This window comes from Zingiber officinale, chromosome 8B (assembly GCF_018446385.1).
Source record: "Zingiber officinale cultivar Zhangliang chromosome 8B, Zo_v1.1, whole genome shotgun sequence".
Lineage (NCBI taxonomy): Eukaryota > Viridiplantae > Streptophyta > Magnoliopsida > Zingiberales > Zingiberaceae > Zingiber > Zingiber officinale.
Window position 1 is genome coordinate 18,645,571 of NC_056001.1, and position 15,888 is coordinate 18,661,458.

Here is a 15,888-nt window from a genome sequence, read left to right on the forward strand (position 1 = left end):
GATTCATATTAACCCATGGGACGCACAATATATCAAATCGATGATCTTTGAACAAAGTTATGACCTCTCAAATTTATAAATTGTAGTTGTAGCAGCTATAATTTTATAGCTGCTACGACGTGTTACTGATCTTCCGAAGACCAGCAGTAATGTGTTACTGATCTTCTAATGATCAGCAACAGAGTCTTCTACAAACTAGCAACCATCAACTAATTTCGTCTCAATAGTGGTTGATAGACCTAGAAATGTCTTATTCACTCTAAATAAAGTCTTATGTACTTGGCTCATTCTCCTTATTGCAATCATGTCGTCAAACACCATCACGATATACTATACTGAGAGCAATGATTTTTTTTAACTCAATTCAAGTATGATAATTTTTTTTCAACATGAAGACCAACAATTGTTGCTAACATAAATTTTGGAATACCATAACTTTTGATTGATATTGAATCACGAGATGCACAATATATGAAACCGAAGCTTATTCAGAGATCTTCGATTTGATATATTGTGCATCTCATGGTTCAATATATGTTAAAAGTTATGATCTCTTAAAATTTATCCAGTATACATATTATAGCAGCTACAAAATCATAGTTGATACAACTATAAGTTCAACTTTAAGAGGTCATAACTTTTGATTTAGATTGAACCATGGGATGCACGATATATCAAATTGATGATCCTTCGGTGAGCTTCGATTTGATATATTGTGTGTTTCGTAGTTCAACTCGAATCAAAAGTTATGACCTCATAAATTTATAACTTGTAGTTGTAGTAGCTACGATTTTGTAGTTGCTACAACGTGTTGCTGATCTTCAAAAGACTAACAACAATGCGTTACTGATCTTCTGAAGACCAGTAACACAGTCTTCTATAGACTAGCAACAATCAGCCAATTTTATTCCAAAAGTGGTTGATGGACCTAGAAATGTATGGTTCACTCTAAATAAAGTGATATGTGCTTGGCTCATTCTCCTTATTACACTCATACCGTCAAACACCATCGCGATACACTATATTGAGAGTAATATTTTTTTTTAAAACTCGATTCAAGTATGATAAATTCTTTCAACACAAAGACTAGCAACAATTTGTTAACTTAAATTTTGAGAGATTATAACTTTTGACTGAGATTGAATCACGATACACACAATATATCAAATCGAAGCTTATTCAGAGATCTTCGATTTAAGATATTGTGTGTCAAGTGGTTCAATCTGTGTCAAAAGTTATGATTTTTTAAAATTTAAGATTGGTAATACATTGTTGCTGGTTTCTTAATATCCACAACAAGAATAGTTGCTAGTCTTATGAAGACCAACAACATACTGTTGCTGACTTAAATTTTGAAAGATCATAACTTTTGACTGGGATTTAACCACGGAATGCACAATATATCAAATCAAAGCTTATTCTAGTATCTTCGATTTAATATATTGTGTCCCCGTGTTTTAATCCAAGTCAAAGTTATGATCTTTAAAAGTTTAAGTCAACAACACATTATTGTTGGTTTTCTAAAGATTAGCAACACATTATTTCTAGTTTCTTAAGATCAGCAACATATTATTACTGGTTTCTTAAGTTTAGAACAATGTTGTTACTAACTAAAAATTTAAGATATCATAACTTTTGATTGGGATTGAACTATGAGATGCATAATATACTCAATCGAAGCTCATTTAGAATACTTTGATTTGATATATTATGCATCTCGTGATTTAATCTGAGTCAAAAATTAGTCTCTTAAAGTTTAAGTCAGCAATATATTGTTGCTGGCTTTTTAAGATCAGCAATACGTTGTTGCTAATTTCATAAGATCAACAACATGAAGACGAGCAACAACATTATTGCTGACTTAAATTTTAAGAGACCATAATTTTTTACTGGGATTGAGCTACGAGACGCACAATATATCAAATCGAAGCACGTTCAAAGACCTTCTGTTTGATATATTATGCGTTCTGTGGTTCAATCTGATTTAAAATTTATAGTTTCTCAAAATTTAAGTTAGCAACACGTTATTGCTCACTGGAATTGAAGTTGGAAGCTCACTATAAATGGTATGACAATGATACTCACTATTTGACAGTGAAAATAAATAGGACTCTCCTATGTTTGACAAAATTAAAATTTTTATTTTTAGAATGACTTAAGTTAATCAGTCACTTTTTGGAGCTAATGGACTTAGAGATGTTCAAATGACTCCAAACATACTTAATAAAAAATAATTGTCATACTATAAAAAACATCAATTTACAACTGTCATATCAAAAAATTACAATAAACAACAAATTTATTAAGTTTTAAAATAACAATACATTACAATAATACACAAGAAGAGTATAATAATTTAGATAAAATTACAATTAGCAGTATAAATCAATAACCATTATGTAAACTATAATAATAATAAAATATTATGAATATTTCCTTTCAAGATCCATAACAAACCAACATGCATGTGATTATGTTGGCTAGGAAGAGCAAAGTTCTCTATATATATCATTCAATGAAAAATTTGTTGGTGCAACATTCCTCAGGTCAAGGTTGACCTGGTTGACCAAGCTTGAGTCTTGGTTTGGATTTCGATGTTTGACAATGCAAGGTTGATTGAAGAAGAGTCAAGTAGGTCAAGGATGACCGGATACTTGACTGGGAAGTCCTAACTGGGATGTTAGGCAGGAGGAAAATCCTGGTGAGTGAAGCCAGGTGAAAGACCTAGTGAGTGAAGCTAGGCAATTGGGAAAGTCCTGGTGAGTGAAGCCAGACAAGAGAAATCCAGATGGGTCAAGGTTGACCAGACATCTGGTGAGAGTCCAAGTAGGTCAAAGGGATTGACCGGATACTTGGCACGAGGAAGAAAAGTCCAAGTAGGTCTTAGGGAGTGACCGGATACTTGGCAAGAAGAGAAAAGTCCAAGTGGGTCAAAGGGATTGACCAGACACTTGGTGAGAGAGTCCTAGCTGGTCAAGGGTGACCGGATGCTAGGTCTTATGTACCAACAAGTCATGGTTGACTAGATGTTGGTTTAGGGGGCTTTGGGCTTGATTTTGGGCAAAAACCAAGATCTGGATTGATCCGTGGATTGATCCAGCAGGTTTGGATTGATCCGTGGATCGATCCAGCAGATCTGGATCGATCCACCGATCGATCCGGTGAATCCCCGCGAACAGAACCCCTCTGGATCGATCCAGAGGTCCCAATCGATCAGTGGATCGATTGGGACGCTGCTGCTTCGCGCGATAAGCGCTGGATCGATCCGTGGATCGATCCAGAAGTTTTTCCAGAGCACAGAGGCGCTCTGGATCGATCCGTGGATCGATCCAAAGCCTCCTCGATCGATTGGGAGCATTCCAATCGATCGGGATTCGACCGTTAGCGTCGATTTAAGCCGCAGGCGTTCATTTCCTTCGGCATCTTTCACTGTTTTCATTTCAGATCTTCACCAGCTCCTCCACAGCTCTTCTCAAGCTCGAGATCGCCAGTTCTTGAAGGTTCTTGGAGTTTCTTCCAAGTCAAGAGGCGGATCAAAGCAAGAAGAAGAAACTAGGGTTAGGGTTTTTGCTCTCATTGTAAGCTTGTATTTCATTACCTTTCCCTTTCTTCTTGTATTGAGTCTTGTAGGGCTTCTCCACCCTTGGTAGTTACCATAAAGGAGGGTTTTATTAGTGGAGGGTGAGTGAGTAGGTGTGGATCCTTGGATTAGTCACCTCTTGTGAAGTGGATACCAAGTAAACCAACCGTGTTAGCGTTGTATGTTGTTTCTTTGTATTTCCGCTGCCATCTCTTGAAGAAACAAGCAACGAAGCGCAACCAAACGAGACGAGCAAACGCGACGAGCTATTCCCCCCCCCCCCCCCCCTCTAGCTACTTTTCGGTCCTAACAAAATTAAGTCTCTAATTTTTTTTCCAGTATCCTAGATGATTCCTTGTAGTATGATACCTCAAGTGCTCCTCTTGGTCTGCCTTTGCAGATTCAGTAGCCAAAGATTAGATCTAAAAACATAGAAAGACGATAAGAACATAAAGAAGTTAGAAATAGGTTACTAGAAAAAATCATAATTAATATAAATAAAACTCAAAAAAAAATAGAATGCTAATTCACATATAGAAAATTGATTATTTTCCTTGTTGTGAATATTATAATAAATAAACTTTTTAAAAAATTTATAAATGTAATATAACACAAGTAGAATTTATTACTTTACATGTTAAGTTACTGGTACTTCATTACTCATAAAGAACTAGTGACATGAGCTCATAGTGTAAATTTAGTATACATACGATTAAGTAAGCTTGATCAAATGTATACATAGTCTTATTTTTTCCCTATAAAATAATCTAATCTCCCGTGCATCCTCCATCTCCGTCTCAATGAGTTTCCTTCATTGACGCCTGCCTTGGCATTTCATTAAACAACTATCGGTGAAAAAAATCAAACCACTTTAAAACACACAAAGTTCATATCTTTAATTCAAAATCAAAGACTTACTTTGTCTCCGGGGGCACACCAACACTCCTGCGATCGGAATCACCCTCGGGTGAAGAATCGACAAAGTCAGTCTCATCCTCCAAAAGCGCTCATTTAGGGGTGTTAAAAATAAATCCGACCTGACGACCCAACCCGAGTCAACCCAAAAAAAATCAAGTTCAGGTTAGGCATTTTTGGGTTCAGGTCGGGTTCGGGTTGGAGGGTTTTCGGGTCGAAAATTTTCAGGTTGGGTCGGGTCGGGTTCGAATTGACCCGAGTAGACCCAAATATAGGGTTTGTTTAATTTTTTGGAGTTAAATCGAATTTTATTTTAAAAATTAAGAACTTTTATGTATATTAATATCAATGTTAGTATAATAATGATGGAATATTGGGAAAAAAGTAAAGAATTATAAGAAAAATAGCCAAAAAAAAAGTCATTTTGAATTGGATTTTCGAGTTATCTGAGTCAAGTTCGGGTTGGTCGGGTTCGAGTTTAGAGGTTTTGTTTTGAATTCGGGTTCAAGTTGGGTTAAAAAAAATTCAATCCGACCCAATCCAACCCGACCCGACTCACCCGAATTGACACCCTTACGCTCATTTTCCTCTTCTTGTGACCGACTTCTCCGTCTCATCGATCTTTACCTCTAGCAATAACAAGAAACTCAAAAAAGATATCATATATGAAAAAAAAAAAATTAAAAATCCAATGCAACAATATGGGCATCATGAAAAGAGAGTGAATAGAGTTGGGATGAAATGATGAGGAAAGATCACCTTCGGTGCCCCTTTTAAAATCGACAGAGTTGGCCACTATGAATCGGTCCAAAGTTCAACCTTGATCTCAAACTATCGCCAACTTATCATGTCTCTTTGTGTTGTTGGGAGGAGGTGAAGAGATAATAACGGACAGTTATCATCAATACCCTAACGATGGAGGAAGGGATATGTGATTTGATCAATTCAAAATTGGGTATGTTTTTTTGGATAATATGCAAAACCAAATGCATGATTTGTTAAATAGTCGAATTTCATTTATGAGATCTAAATAAAAAGATTAAACTTTAATAAGTTTTTTAATAAATAATGAAGTCGTCATCTTAGCGATCTCTCTAGGATGATCCTACATTTTTTTGGAATGAGGTAATCATAGAGGGCATTTTCCCTAATACAACGACCCTTTGTATAGAGAAGGTTAGGCACCCAACAAAGCATTTTGCACTTGCTGGAAATTGACCTCAAAACATATTAGAGCAATAATCCATACAGATATCGGCACACCATTGGAGGCCACATTGGCAAACTAGGATTTTCAATTAGGAGAGACTAATTCAATAAATTAAGGGGGTGTTTGGTTTAAGGAAATAAGAGTGGAGAATGGGAATAGTAATTATTGATTGTCATTGTTGATGTTTGGATTATAGGAATGGAAATACAAATAAGGGAATGAATTCTTATAATTGGATAATGACTCATTCCCATGTTTCCCTCCTTCAATAAGTCATTACTCTATTTTCAACAATCAAAATATTCTCTTATTCCAAAAATACCATTGACCCAAAATTAAAATTTCTCCCCTTAATATCAAATATCAAAATATATTTATTTAATTTTTCTTTCATATCACTTTCTCTCTCCTTGTTTTCTCTCATCATATTTTCTCTCTCCTCATTTTATCACCCATTTTATCTCTCCTTAATATGTCTCATCACACTTTCTTTCATCTTTTTTTCTCATTATATTTTCTCTCTCATCACACTTTCTCTCATCTTAATATTTTCCATCACACTCTCTTCCCTCTTTTTTTATCGCACTTTCTCTCTCATCATACTTTCTCTCTTCTCAATCTCTCACATCACACTCTCTTTTCTCTTTCTTCTCATCACACTTTCTCTCTCCTTAATCTCTCCCATCACACTCTCTCTCATTTTTTCTCAACACACTTTCTCTCATCACGCTTTCTCTCTCATCATGCTTTCTCTCTCATCATACTTTCTCTCTCCTCAATCTCTTCCATCACATTCGCTTTCTTATTTTTTCTCATCACCCTTTCTCTCTCATCATATTTTCTCTCTCCTCAATCTCTCCGATCATACTCGCTTTCCTATTTTCTCTCATCATACTTTCTCTCTCATTATACTTTCTCTCGCCTCAATCTCTTTCATCACACTCTCTCTCCTCATTTTTTTCATTACACTTTCTCTCTCTTCATCCTCTCTCATCATATTTTCTCTCTCATCTTCTATCATCATGCTGTCTCCCATCACACTCTCTTTCTCTCTCTTCATTCTTTCCCATCACACTTTCTCTCTCATTATACTTTCTCTCTCATCATATTTTTCTCTCACATCTAATTTTTTTTCTCTTATTTTCCTTTATGGGTAAAAAAGGAAATTTTAATTTATTCCGATAGAAAATATTCAACTAACCGAACATTAATTTTAAGAGTGATATCCATGCTCATACTCATTCCCATCCCACAATACTATGATTCCAATTTTAATTCATATTCCTAGGAAAGAACCAAACGCTCCCTAAAAAAATTAATACAATACAAAATCGAATTATCCAACTCTAAAAACTAGAAAATACTTTAAAAAAATTAAATTGAAATTTTTAAAAATTCTACCAGCTGATTTTTCACAATCTAAAAACCTAAATTTCAAATATAAGAACATAAAACAATTTTAAATTCAAAAATGTAGACCATAGCCTTTTATTTTAGTTGAAATAATGATTCGTCAATCCTTGAAGTTTATTTATGACTTAAAGTCGAAGGATTATTTGTAATCTCACTTTTCTATAACATTTAGACATACTAGATCTCCATTCCGATCTAAATAATCATCCTGACTAGCAATCTAATAAAATAAAATTTATACTTTGCAACTCTCCTTCAATTAATAAAATACGAAAGAAGAAAAGAACAACTTACTCATTTTGTATTGTTGTGGTTGGATAAAAGGGAAAAAGAGATACTTGTATAGGGTTACTTATTGGAAAAAAATAAAAGAATGACCATTGCTTTTGAGAAAAACAAAGAAGAGAAGATAGGGAGGAAGAAGTAAAAGAGGAGAACTTTACCTTCTTCGTTAACAACTTCGACTAGCTTCGGTGAGTTCTACAATAACACAAAAAGAACAAGGCAAGACAAAACATGTTTATTCTTGCAGAGTCAACAAAATCTTAGAAAACATGAGAAGAGAATGAAGATGAGAGGACTTCTCTTGTTGTTAGAAGACGACAGTAGTTGATGCTGTGTTTTTTGCTTGCTGTGGAAGAGAAAAAAGAACTCTTGTACTTGAGAAGAGGAAAAAATTATAGGTTTCTGTCGTTGAAGAAAAGGAGAAGAAAGAAATGAAGAAAAGAGGAAGAAAAATAAAATTGAGAGATGGATAAAGGCATAACAGTGATGTGACACGGCGGGGGCTATGCGTGAGTAGGGAGAAAAGGAGAAAAAAAAAAAGAAGGTTTCTTAAAAACACTTTAATTTATTTTAAATCGATTTGAACTCGTTTAAATATTAAACTTGGTTCAATCATAATTTAATCAAATCAACTTCAAATCAATCTCAGTGAACCAACGTAATTTTTATCTTTACGTCTATCCATTGTATTTAGTTCGAACCTAATCCGATTTTAATTGAATGTCAATCACTCCGTGTTCTACAATTGAATTCATGCATTTATTATTATATATTTTATTTTTAAAATTTATATTTAACCTTCCAAATCATGATATTTTATCATAAAAGTGAGCAACAAGTGAGAACAAACTAATATTTTGGATCTTTTCAGTTCTTTTGTGGGCTTCATGCAGGCTATCTATTCTCCCAATTCCCAGACTACAAAACCCCGCATAATTTCATGCTAGAAATTAAATCCTTGACCTTCAATTCTTCCACCAAATTAATCTGCTCAGCTGAGCCATCTCTTTCTCACCCCATTCCGTTCCATGCCATGTGATCGACGTATGATAGAATAACAGTGAAGTGGACGCGAAGTAACCAAGTTCATCCTTCCCTAACCAAATCTTCCACGACACCATTCCTCTCCGTCACCATTCCTGCTCTGCTCATATAAATCAAACCTCCATTGCTGCCAACTCCACACGTCAATTGCGCCCCCTTAATTTGCAGCGCCATGGGCAGCAACAGTCAGGCCAGTGCCGCCGCCAGAGCGGAGATCGATACCAGCGCCCCATTTAGGTCGGTGAAGGAAGCCATCCTGCTCTTCGGCGAAAAGGTTTTGGCCGGCGAGATCTACGCAAGCCGCCTTAATCAGGTACTTCGCGATTAATTTATTTTGCAGGCGACGCGCATCTGCAGTTGCAAATCAATAACGCGGCCATCCCCCAACAGTTTCGCGCCACGGCGAACAGAGGCGAGCACGAAGGCGCGCGTCTGAGCTGCGTAGTGACGGAATTAGAAGAGGCCAGGCGTAAGTTAGCGAAGGCCAATGAAGAGCGTTCCACGTTGAAGTGTTGCCTCGCCTCGCTTCAAGCGGAGCTGGAGATCACGAGGTTAGAGCTCGCGCAACTCAAGGCGGAAGATGGGCACGAGAGGAGGATCAAGGACATTGGGGAAGTCGAGGTCGAGGCGGAGAGCACCAACAGCCGCGCCGTGGAGTTTCAGAAGAGGAGGCGGGTCGCGTATCCTCCGGCGGTTCGGGAGGAGCAAGCGCTGTTGCAGAGGCAAAGCTCGGTGATGCAGGAGGAGGAGAAGAAGAGCAAGAAGTGGCAGCAGCTGTTTCCTCTCATTGCTGGACTCTTTGCGAAGAAGGAACACCAATGAGACTAAAGAGAGGGATTGTGTCCATGCTCTGCCGCTGCTGCTATTGCTGCTTCTGCTTCAAATATTGATTTATAAATAGGATGTAGATAAGGCAATACTGTTCTCTGTTTTCTGAACAACAAATTGGATTGATCAATCCATTCGTTTGAGTTGAGACTGATAAGTGCATTTCAATCGCAGTTGATCTTTTAAAAGTGAATCTTTATGACTATATATATGCTTTTAGAAGTGAATCAGTTAAAGGATGACAATGAACAAGCACTCAAAATGATACCTTATATCAGCACTGACTCCAAACAGTCTAAATTTTGATTCCTTAAAAAGCATTCCTTTCTCACCACACAGATTACACATCCTTTTTGGGATTGACTGCAACCGAAGTTCCACCCTCCATATCTCCAGAGAATCTTACCATGAATGCTCGGGCATCCTCAGACCTACGAACAATCATTCCTCATAAAAAAAAAAAAAAATCAACAAAACACAACTCCATTCTCCACGCAGCAGTCTAAAAAAGATGTTACGAAAGTTATTTACAGAGATTATGAGATGGTCTGGAAATTGTCCCAGTGTAATGAATTCCCATTATCAATGAGAAATCAACCAATATCTCTAGCGTGCCGAATGGCCAGCAGTAGCAACTCGCTTTCTCAGCTTGGCACGAGTCACACGGATGGCTTCCTCAATTGGCGTTTCTTCAGGAGGAGCATTAGCATCTTCATTTGGTGTTTCCTTGTCACTGGCATTCACCGTTACAACTTCTGATGTTTCCTTCTCACCTTCTGTTGGTTGAAGGGCTGTAGTTTTCACATTAGGCTGACTCAATGAAGTTGATGCTTGGGCAGTAGCCTCTGTTGGAGGAACAGCTACCTTTACTGATTCCTGACGCTGGTTCCTGCTGGGGCTGGAAGATACATCGTTGACTTGCTTAGCTTGGGCTGCTGGTTCATGAGCAGCTGTTGTTGATTTCACTTGACGGGTCTGCGACGATAGTGCCTGTCGTTGTGGTAATTTCTCTGACTGTGACAGCTGCAAAATGGATAGCTAACTTTGGTTATGACTAGATGATTAATCGTTCAGGTGCAATTCAATCATTGCTTAATCCAACAAAACAGGAGGATAGTAAATTAGTTTAAACTTGCATGTTAGTCAGATCCTTACATCATTCAAGCAACCACCTTTCACAAATTTTCAAAGCTCTGCCTTTTTCCCCTCTCTTTTTTTGTTACCAAAATTGAAGGTATTTAGAATGGCCAACAAAGTGCATTTTTAAAGTTTAGGATGTAACCAATTTAGTTAATCTTTAACAAGAACTTACTAATCCATTCAGAATCAAACATGTGAATCTTACATACCAATATTTTCCTGGGCGGAAGGAGACATACTAGAAACTGATAAAAATTAGATTGCATTCTTAAAGTGTCACAAGGCTCATCCTGGTCACCTAGTTGAGATGGAAAATTAATAGAGAATCCATTAACATTTTCACCTATGACTCTATGAAGTCGAAGAAAAGTAACCTTGGTTCAACATTAAAGTTGTTGTTGTGTGACCTTGTGGTATTCGAATCGCGAAAACAACCTCTTATAATATAGGGCAAGGCTGCGTACAATTGATTCGATGTGGTCCGACCCTTCTCGGAATCCCCTAGATTGGTGAGAGCTTTGTGTAGTGGACTGTCCTTTGACTCTATGCAGTCCAACATTATAGCAAACAGTTCCAAGTGATCTGGAGTCATAGGAATAGTCACCAGAGGCTCAAGACGGCGGAATATTCAAAAAGAAGAATGAGATATTGGTGCTCTCATCATAGTCTTTTATAGGTGTTCATATTATGTCCATGGAAAATTAAGACTCGTTGATCCTGGAGTCCAGAGGCGGTTAGGATTTATCAATCTGAATGTCTACCATTTTATTTGGACATTAGCATGTGTAGCTGATGTAACATAGTTTAGCTGTCAGTGTGTAATGCCCCTTAAGTGTTGAACTCTTGGTTGTTCTTAAATCCATCCAGATCCTCCCGCTGACCTGTTATTGGATGATATTATTTGTGCAAGTCAATAATTTCAACAGTTGAAGCTATGAGATGTGAAGCAGGCTTGTCCAATATTTTTGTGCTTATACCAAGGCTACCTTATCTATTAGTTACATGGTTGCCAAAGTGCCATGGAATCAATATCTTTATGGAAGATGTCTTGTAGCAGCATATTCTTATAATTAGAGTTATTTTCAAATTTGAATTTCAGATTTTATGGGGCAAAAGACAATCTCCTTAACTTTTTCCCATATTATTAAGTATGCCCTTATTTGAAAAAAAAAAAAAAGTGCCTAACACTTAGATCATAGCTATGGTCTTGTATCCTAGTTCAAGTAACATAGATTTATCCTTCTCACATGCATTTAATTAGATGTACCTAGCCTTAATTAGCAACACGGCAAGGTAGGAGGATACAAAGTTTGGATGAATGGATGGGTCCTTATTAAAAATAGAGGCCTACTACGTGTGATTTTTGTCCAACAATATTGTATATTTATATGAAGGAAGTCCCCATGCCATTCAAACAACTCTTTGGGTGGAACATGAATCTTACGGAGCAACCCTCCAAAGGATTTCGAATAGAGACCCTCTTTAGCCATATGATCCAATCAAATTTAATGCCAGCCATTGATGGTTAATTAACAAAGAGTAGCCATCAATATCAAGATTAGTCATTGCTCAGTCAACAATCACATTGAAGACCAACCATTTTATGGGCATCGTTGACACTACCAATAGAAGTTACCAACAATAAGTAAACTCTAGCAGAACGTTTCCAAAATAATTCGTCAATGAGAAGTGAACAAGTAGAAGAAGAAAAAGATATCTAGCTTAGTACCTCAACAGGCCGAACTCTTGATGGTTGTGAGGCTGATTGTGAAGCTACATACTGTAGGATCTCAAAAATCCTAGTCTGACCATAGCTAGCAACCTTCTGCAAATGGATAATGACAAAATCTCCAGCCCTCGTTCTCAGCTCAAGCAAGTTGCGATCTATTTCATTTTCATGCTTTGACACATATGGTCGAAAGAAGGTTTCATAGATATATGTTGTTCCCTGCCCAGAAATGAATATTTACCTCAAGCAAGTTGTCCACCAAATATACATGTAAAATTGAATGTGTTAGGTTCTACCTTTGTTTTTGGACACCATAAGTAGATGAAAAAGGCCAACTTTGCTTCTCCATACATAGGTATCCTAAAAGAAAGGAGGAAAGAATGATCATGCAAAACCACAATACTGAGAAGCAAGTGTAGCAAAAGGATCAAAAAGAACAAATACCATGAAACGAAATTATCCATCAATCTTTCAAAGACCGTAAGAACAGCAACCAAAATCCTAAAAAAAATATCACAAATTTCACATTTAACTCATAAAAGATCCAAAAAATGCGGAGTTTATTATATACCCATGACAAGAACCGTGAACGCACCAGTACTGACACCAAAAAAGCAGCTGCTCTATGTCCGGCTTGTTTAACTCCACGGTCTTGAAGCATTCATAAGCCGGGTATGCATACCCGAGAACCAATCTGTACACAACAATTAGTCAAAACTCACCATTTTCCTCCCTGAAAGTAGATCATCACGAGAAAGGGGAAATCACAAACACCAAAACCTAATTACTCACGCGAGGCTTCTCGTGATGAGACTGCCGATCATGTTGAACTGCCGAAGAAGGAAGTAACGGGCACTCCCTCAGTCCTCTCGAGCAAACCCCTGCTGCAAGATCGAAGGGCAAGAATCATCTTTATCAAGCACAATGCCCAAAACAAGTCAATTCGAAGATCAAACATAAAGATTGGTGCTGAAACTAGCGAGAAAAAAGAAGTAGGTTTTAGAAAGAAAAAGATCAGAAAAAAACTGCGACGAGCAGAGATCTACAAAGCGGAAAGGATTAAAGGGAGAAGAAAAAAAAAAGTGAAATCAAAGAAAAAAGAAGGCACCGACGGATAAACGGCCCAATCCAGTCGAAAGAAGAGTCTCCAACCGATGCAGATGAAAGCGAGAGGGAGGAAGGGAGGGATGGACAGCGGAAGATGGCCAGAGGGGAAGGTGGACGGAAGCGGCCCAAGCTGCAACGCTCTATTACTCGGTCGCCTTCTCCCGACCTTGCGACGCTCCCAGCTTCGAGATTTTAACCACTCGATGACGGTGGTAACGACAATGATGGCTAGGCTAGGAATGGTTTTCAAATTACGGCTCGGGTTAACTTCCCTTCCTAAAGCGTAAAAAATGAATATTTCGGTTTTTATTTTTTCACTCAGAAAACTACCAGCAGTGTAAAATAAGTTTGATTTGAAATATTTCTAAAATACAAGACGTCAGTAAAATTTAACTAAAATTTGTTAACGACTTTAAAATTATCAGAATTACTCCAAATTAAAATTTAACATAGATTTATCATATTTACTCATAAATACCTCCTAGAACTGCCCATATTAATAATAGGTCAAGATTTTAAAATTGTCAACAACATAAAATTATTAATGAATTTTAATGAAAACTCATTAATAATTTAGGAATCTTAAAATCATTTCAAACTAAAACTATAATGCATTTGAAAGTCTTGTGAGAGTATAATCCTCCTCTAGGGTATTTGAAAAAATTGACTACGTCATTCAGTAAATATTTTCTCATAATTGCAAGTTTATCTTAATAAATATATTTTATGATAAAATATTTTATTTTTTAAAATCCATTATGCTTTATATCAGCAAAAAAAAGTACGATGATGATAACAAAATATATAAAACATGACAGAAAGCGAAAGAAAATAGGTAGAAAATATTAGTAAAAAAATGATTATCATTAAAATAGGCAGATAGATTAAGTAGAGGATAAGCATTAAAGATAACGACTCTATATTGACATCTAGGTGTAAACTTAATAACATAGTAAATACCAAATAAATGTCATCTCATCTCATCTCTGAAAAATTATAAGGAAGTTTATATTTTAATGAGATGATATGCAACACTCACTATGATTGATCTTTAGGAAATGTGTAACAGTGAACTGAAAACATCACGACAAGAAAATACTTTTTTTAAAAAGAAAAAGGAAACAGTGAACTGAAAAGCTAATGAAATAGGGGTGATGGTTGGTGGAGAGAAGAAGAGTATAGGAAAAGAAAAGGGTCATTTCATTTGTTGAAGCTTTTGTAATAATATTTAGGGTTAATAATTTTAAATCTCCTTGTATTTTATAGCAGGTTGTATTTTACCCTCTTTTATTTAAAAAATTACACTTAACTCCCCTTTGACACAGGTAAAAAAGAGAGAAATAAAAAGTAAATGACCAAAATAACCCTAATCTAAATCAGATTTGGTAGAAGAAAATGAAAAATAAAAATAAAAATAATCTTGTAAAATCGTTGATAGCTTAACCTTAACCCAATCTGATTTATATATAGACACAAAATCTCACTTGTTCCTAGAAAAAATATCCTCACAAAATTCACACATGCACCAGCATAAATAACAGAAAAATAGTAATTCTGAAAGGGATAATCAATTAAAAATTCATTCCACCAAACAAAAAAGAGCCAGAATTCTAAATTTATGAATCAAAATTAAATAAAGATAGAATAAAGTTTATCATTAAAAATCAAAATAAAGACCCTTTGATGATTTATAAAAAAAATCATCCTTTTAATTTTTGTCCAAAAGTAAATTTTCATTTCAAAGCAGCACCTTTTTGAAATGAAAAATATTTTTAGCTGCTTTGAATGAAAATTTATTTTTGGACAAAAATTAAAAGGGTGATTTTTTTATAAATTATCAAAGGGTCTTTATTTTAATTTTTAATGATAAACTTTATTCTATCTTTATTTAATTTTGATTCATTAATTTAAAATTCTGGCTCTTTTTTGTTTGATGGAATGAGTTTTTGGTTGATTATCCCTTTCAGAATTGTTATTTTTCTATTATTTTATGTTGGTGCATGTGTGAATTTTGTGAGGATATTTTTTCTAAATCAGGTCGGGTTAAGGTTAAGCTTTCAACGATGTTACGGAATTATTTTTATTTTTCATTTTCTTATAAAGTATGATTTAAGTTAGAGTTATTTTGGTCATTTTTTTCTCTTTTTTATTTATATCAAAGGGGGATTAAGTGTAGTTTTTCAAATAGAGGAGGGCAAAATGTAACCTGCAATAAAATACAAGGGGGTTTAAAGTTATTAACCCTAATATTTATTGGCAGAGTGGGAGGAGATGATTAGAAGTAGAGGTGTAAAAAATGAAATTCATCCGTCAACCCAACTTCAATCTATGTCAAAAATATCATGATATAAATTAAATTTGGGTTAGAGAACTTTTGGATTGGAGATTTTTAGCTCGGATTTAGATGGATCTGGATTAACTAAAGTTTAGAATTTAATAAATTTTTTATGTTAAAAATGAAATCGATCCATCAATCCGACTTAAATCAATATGAAAAATATCAAGATTCGAAGTAAATTCTGGATAGAGAATTTTCGGATTGGATTCAGAATGATCCGGATTCAACAGAATTTAGGGTTTAATAGATTTTTTGATTTTAAATAAAATTTTATTTTAGAAATTAAAATACTTTTATAT

The 15,888-nt window shown here is 35.7% G+C and overlaps 1 protein-coding gene and 1 pseudogene across 1 annotated transcript; one reads left to right on the forward strand and one right to left on the reverse strand.

Annotated features, from left to right (window-relative positions):
* Positions 1-8,542: 8,542 nt before the first annotated feature.
* Positions 8,543-9,811, forward strand: LOC122016046 (WEB family protein At1g75720-like). The gene is made up of 2 exons (XM_042573194.1): positions 8,543-8,760; positions 8,838-9,811. The coding sequence occupies exons 1-2, from the start codon at positions 8,620-8,622 to the stop codon at positions 9,267-9,269; spliced, it is 573 nt and encodes a 190-aa protein (XP_042429128.1). The 5' UTR covers positions 8,543-8,619; the 3' UTR covers positions 9,270-9,811.
* Positions 9,743-13,479, reverse strand: LOC122016045 (annotated as a pseudogene).
* Between the last annotated feature and the right edge of the window lie 2,409 nt (positions 13,480-15,888).